The sequence below is a fragment of the Hypanus sabinus genome, chromosome 2 (assembly GCF_030144855.1).
Source record: "Hypanus sabinus isolate sHypSab1 chromosome 2, sHypSab1.hap1, whole genome shotgun sequence".
In the NCBI taxonomy this organism is placed as follows: domain Eukaryota; kingdom Metazoa; phylum Chordata; class Chondrichthyes; order Myliobatiformes; family Dasyatidae; genus Hypanus; species Hypanus sabinus.
The window spans coordinates 173,324,847-173,330,846 of NC_082707.1; the positions used below are offsets into that span (position 1 = coordinate 173,324,847).

Sequence of the window (6,000 nt, forward strand, 5' to 3'; positions counted from 1 at the left end):
GAATTTCATTAGCCAGAGGGTGGTGAATCCGTGGAATTCATTGCCAAAGGCGGCTGCAGAAGCCAAGTCATTGGGTATAGTTAAAACGGAAGTTGATAGGTTCTTAATTAGTCAGGGCATCAAAAGTTACAGGGGAAAGCCAGGATAATTGGGGTTGAGAGGAATAATAAATCAGCCATGATGCAATGACAGCGCAGACTTGATGGGCTGAATGGCCTAATTCTGCTGCTGAATCTTATGGGTGAATAAGTGAGAATTAGTGCATATAACATATCTGGACTTCGAAAGAGTGTTTAGTTGCATACCTCACAATAGGTGTCATATTACCATGAACAGGATGAGTGAAAGAACAGAAAAATATAGATATAGAAGTGTAGTATTCAAGTTGGCAAAGAGTTCCTAGTAGTGTGCCACTTCAACACTAAGTTGCTGCTATTGACATCTACGTTATTGGATGATGACAGGAGGGAAAGTGCACTGAGAAGAAGGTAGATTCTGCTAGTGATGCAAGCTGAGCTAATAAGGTGAGAAGGTAGTAAACACTGTATCCTTCACAGCTGACTCATGGTTCATAAATGTGCATGTGCAGTCATCAATCAAGATGATAAACACAGTTTTGACTCCTTGTAAAGGAGTTGGAGTCCAATGATAAAGAAGTTTTGAGATACATATTATACAGGCTCTGGTGAATCAGTTGATCTACTGTGTGCAGTTTTGCTCTCCGTCACCAAAAGATGCATTTGCCTTTGAGTCAATTCAGAAGAAACAAAAGCTTGAAAGCATGTACCACCAGGCTCAAGGCTGTTATTGTTTTACCTTGATCTGTATGAGCAGTGTGCAGGACATGCTTTTCACTGCGCCTGGTCAATAAACCTGCCTATCACCTCCCCCACCGCCCCTCTTCTTCCTTTTCTGCCATGGTCCACTCTCCTCTCCTGACAGATCCCTTTTTCTCTGGGCCCATTCCTTTTCCACACATCTGGCTTCACCAATTATTCTAGCAAGACCTACTCCCCTCCCCCCAACCTTTTTATTCTGGCATCTTACCCTTCCTTCCAGTCCTGAAGAAGGGACTTGGCCTGAAATGTCGACTGTTTATTCATTTCCAAGCTGCTGAGTTCCTCCAACATTTTGTGTGTGTTGCTCTGGATTGCCAGCATCTGCAGAATCTCTTGTGTCTATCCATCAAGATGTTGCCTGGGTTAGGGAGAGTAATGCCTATAAAGAAAGCTTGGACAAACTTGGATTGCTTTCCATGGAGCATTGGCAGCTGAGGGGTGACTTGCCAGAACTATGTAAAGCTATGAGAAGCATGAATAACCAGAGCCTTTCTGCTAGGGTAGAGATACTCTAAGCATAGCTCTAAGTGAGGGGGGGGAGGGAGTTTGAAGGATTTTACCAAAGCAGGTTTCTTTTATTCAGTGTATGTTTAGTAGATGCCTGAAAGTGGTGAAAGCAAATATGATGGCAAGATTAAAGATGCACTTAGACCTATGAACAAGCAGGGGATAAAGGTCGTATAGATATGTGGATTAATTTAACAGTAGGGTCAGCGCAGACATTTTGGGGCCAATGGGCCTGTTTTTGCGCTGTATTTTTTATGTTCATAGGTATTTATAAAACAGGAGATAATCAGATGGAGACATAAAGAAAAGGACCGATGGATCTTAAGTCTATTTGCTGATTCTTTTGGTTGGAGAACCTAAAACAAGCGGGCATTGTCTCTGAAGTTCACCATTTAAAATGGAGATTTTTTCTGATCCCAGTCTTGGGGCCCTGGATTCTGAGCCATTGATCCTATTTATGATCTTAATATCAATAATGCTAAGGGAACCATAATATTCAATGGCAGAGTGAGCTCAAAGTGCTAAGGATTAGAATTAGGTTTATTATCATTGACATGCATACAGTGCAAGACATAAAAGTTACTGTAAGTTGCAAAAGTAAATAGTGTAAAAGATGAATAGTGAATTATTTTCATTCATACATGAATTGTTCTGAAGTCTGATGGCAGAGGAGGAGAAACAGTCCCTAAAAACATTGTGTGCAGGTCTTCAGGCTCCTGTACCTCCTCCCTGATGGTAGTACCATGAAGAGGCAATGACACAGAAGGTGAGACTCTTTAATGATGAGTGTCACCCTCTTGAGGCACCAGCTCTTGAAGATGTCCATGATAGGAGGGAGGGTTGTGCCTGTGATGGAAATGGCTGCGTCTGTGACCATCTGCAGCCTCTTGCAATCCTTCGCAATGATACTCGGTACCAAGCTCCGATGCATCCACTCCGAATGCTGTCCACTGTATATCAGTAGAGATTTGCTAATAACCTGCCAGATCTCTTCTAATGAAGCACAGTTGCTGGAGGCCATAATAGGTCCTCTGCAGTGTAGATGCACAGCAATTTGAAGCTGCTCACTCTTTCTGCCACTGACCCCTCAACAAGGACGAGTGTGTATTCTCCCGACTCCCCTTCCTAAGGTGCACACACAATTCCTTGATCTTGCTGATACTGAGTGAAAGGTTACAACACCACTCAACCAGCCAGTCTATCTCACTCCTTTAAGCTTTGCCATTGCCATCTATGGTGTGGTCTTTCACTACATTTGCAGCATCTTAGAAGAATGAGAGGGAGTCTCACTGAAACATATATGGACTGGATAGACTAAATTTGGAAAGTATATTCCTGTGTTGGGAACTTGAGGTTACAGTGTATAGTTGTGAAGTAAGAAATTTAGGGATTTAATTTCTTCCGGCAAGAAAGGTAAAGCTACATAATTCTTAACCATTGAATGCAGTTGAGGCCAAATGCATTTAAGATGTCATTAGAGGTTGTTCTAACAGCTGAGGAGATTAAAGGATATGGGGAGAGAACAATTAACAAGGTCGGGAATTTAGATGATCAGCCACATTTATTGAATGGTGGAGTTAAAAGTGACAATAATCTTATTTTTTCAATGTTCTAGTCTTTTTATCCAATGCCAACCATTTTTTCTTTTCTCCTCCAGTTTTATTGACTTTGATATTAGTTCATATGTAGGTTTTAACATCAGCACATGTACTTGGCTTTACTACTTCTATTACTTTAAAAAAATCAAGAAATTGTCATAAAAATGTGAAAGATTTGTATAGTTTTCATAATTTTGAATTATAAACGAGTATTTTCATAAGTTCATACTTTAAAAGTATGATATATACCATATTTTGAATAACGTTTATTATATGTTACAGTGCAAGTAATGACAAATATGTGCATCAATTACAAAAAAAATCCAAAATGAAGAACTGGTCCAAAGTCAAGAAGAAGTCGGTAGGAAGCAAATAACTAAATTTTGTATGTAAATGTTTAAAATGCATACAGCTCAAGAACTCAATTTCTTTATTATTCTTATTTCAGAAACAAACATTCTTAATGACACCATACAGACTTAAATCATCACGTGTAACGGAAGGTAAGAATACTGCATTTTTTAAAGATTTCATCTTTTCAATTTTATCCCACATGTCAGTAAACTAAATGCAAAGGTAAGTTTTGCCTTTGGACCAAGAAGTAGTTTTGAATTTTTAGTAGAATACCAAAATGACAGTAAGGCCAATATTGTTGACTTTGCTCTGTGAACAAAGTAGCTGGTTCAATTATTTCATGGCCTAATTGAGTGCAACCCATTGCTGTGGATCTGAAATTATACTTAGACCAAACTGCATAAGACATAGGAGCAGAATTGGGCCATTCAGCCCATCAAGTCTCTGCCATTCCATCATGGCTGATCCTAGATCCCGTTCAACCCCATACACCTGCCTTCTCACCATATCTTTTGATGCCCTGACCGATCAGGAAACAATCAACTTCTGCCTTAAATATACCCACAGACTTGGCCTCCACCACAGTCTGTGGCAGAGCATTCTACAGATTCACTACTCTCTGGCTAAAATTAAAAAAAAACTCCTCCTTACCTCTGTTCTAAAGGGTCACCCCTCAATTTTGAGGCTGTGCCTTCTAGTTCTGGATACCTCCACCAGAGGAAACAGTCCTTTCAACATTAAGTAAGTTTCAATGAGATCACCCCCCTGCATTCTTCTAAATTCCAGTGAGTACAGGCCCAAAGCTGCCAAATGCTCCTCATCTATAAACCCCCTTCCTTCCCAGAATCATCCTCATGAACCTCCTCTGGACTCTGTCCAATGACAACATATTCTTTCTGAAATATGGGGCCCAAAACTGTTGACAATATTCCAAGTGTGGCCTGACTAGTGTATTATAAAGGCTCAGGATGATCTCCTTGCTTTTATATTCTATTCCCTTTGAAATAAATGCCAACATTACATTTACCTTCTTTACCACAAACTCAGCTTGTAAATTAACCTCCTGGGAGTCTTGCATGAGGACTCCCAAGTCCTTCTGCACCTCTGATGCTTGAACCTCCTCCCCATTTAGATAATAGTCTGCACAATTGTTCCTATTGATCGAGAACATAGCATTGAAAGATTAGCCATGATCCTATTCAATGGCGGATCAGTCTTGTAGGACTGAATGGCCTGCTCTTAAATTCCTGGACTGTATGTTTCAGAAAAGAGCATCACACAGAAAGTAATTGTAGAGTAGGTTGGCAGATGACAACCCATGGTAAGCATTGTTAATGGCAAGGAGACTGGGCAACACTTTCACAGACAGAAATTTGTGTGGTGGGATTGGTCAGACAGATGACTGGATAGTCAGGGGTGGGGACCTGTGAGCAGATTCTGCTGATGGTATTTGGAACCTTGCCACTAGTACATGCAAAATCGTATGATCAATAATGATGGCAAGATGCAGAAGATGCCTCCTTCGAGAAGGATGAACACTTAATGCATTCCTGCAGCAATTCTGATGGAGAGTAGACCTTGCATAAGTGTTTTACACAAGTGGTATCAACGTAACCTTATATATTGGTCAACGTCATTGAACACACCAAACATCAAATGCAACATTAAAAACCAGAAGATATCTACAATGGGTCAGCAGCACCTACAAGAAACAGAGTTAATGTTTTGGAACCCCTGATCCTTCTTCAGAACTACATTATTTAATATCACTGTGCATACCATCAATGACATCAGTCTAGTTTCTGCTCTAATTTGAAAATGACACTCCTAGAGTCTGCAGTCTTGGTCCAAATGTTTGTTGGCTTACTGGTTTTATTTAAAACATTCTGATTCATCCAATCTTATAGTAAGTCAGGATTCTTATCCCCAGCAACATGAAAGAACAACAATGACAACTGATGCATTGCTTGAAATGCTAACTAAACTAATAAGGAAAATGTGCACCAGCCTACACATCTAATGTTCAGTCAATTTGCAGTTATATGCCCTATGTAACTTAAGGCTTTATATTTTTCAGGCCAACAGAAATGCAATATAACGAAGCTATTCCAGGATAGAAAAACCGTTCAACCAGATGATGACAAAGAGGATGAAGATTATTATTTTTCAAATTCGGAATAGATCTTATTTTATGATAAAGTTAAAATACCTGACTCAGAGTAGCTACTTAGTTGATAGGACTCTGAAATGTAGTGATATTTAAATACTGGAATTTAAGTTGTGGTTCCTTCTGTTGATGGTTTTTAAATAGTGAAAATGTATATAAAATGTATAAATTCAACATCAAATTTTAAGTGTTTTGTAATGTTTGTTATAAATGTATGATATTCTCTCCAATATAACATTTCTGATTTATCTATCTTCATTGCTTTTATTTTTTTGTTTCAATATTCCATTAGTGTGCTAATTATTGGGATAACTCTACATTAATTATAATTTGTGGCCAGCTCTTGTAATATATTATTTGATGAACTGTTACTGCAGCTTCAGGGTTTAACTTGTTAAAGTGACTGAATATGAGTGTGCATACATGTGAATATATGGCATGTAGGTAAAGAAACATATAGGAACAAGCTTCAGTATTTCTACCACAATAACAGAACGCAGATAGCTGAAGGGAGGGACGTGCAGCTTCTCAAGTT

General features: G+C 39.1%; 1 protein-coding gene across 1 annotated transcript in view; it reads left to right on the forward strand.

The window, feature by feature from the left end:
* The window catches only part of mis18bp1 (MIS18 binding protein 1), a 44,778-nt gene extending 39,131 nt beyond the window's left edge, over positions 1 to 5,647 (forward strand). The window contains exons 14-16 of the mRNA XM_059990606.1: positions 3,227 to 3,305; positions 3,393 to 3,447; positions 5,376 to 5,647. Coding sequence (XP_059846589.1) covers positions 3,227 to 3,305; positions 3,393 to 3,447; positions 5,376 to 5,479 — 238 coding nt within the window. The 3' untranslated portion in view covers positions 5,480 to 5,647. The remainder of the gene's footprint in view (positions 1 to 3,226; positions 3,306 to 3,392; positions 3,448 to 5,375) is intronic.
* Positions 5,648 to 6,000: the final 353 nt, after the last annotated feature.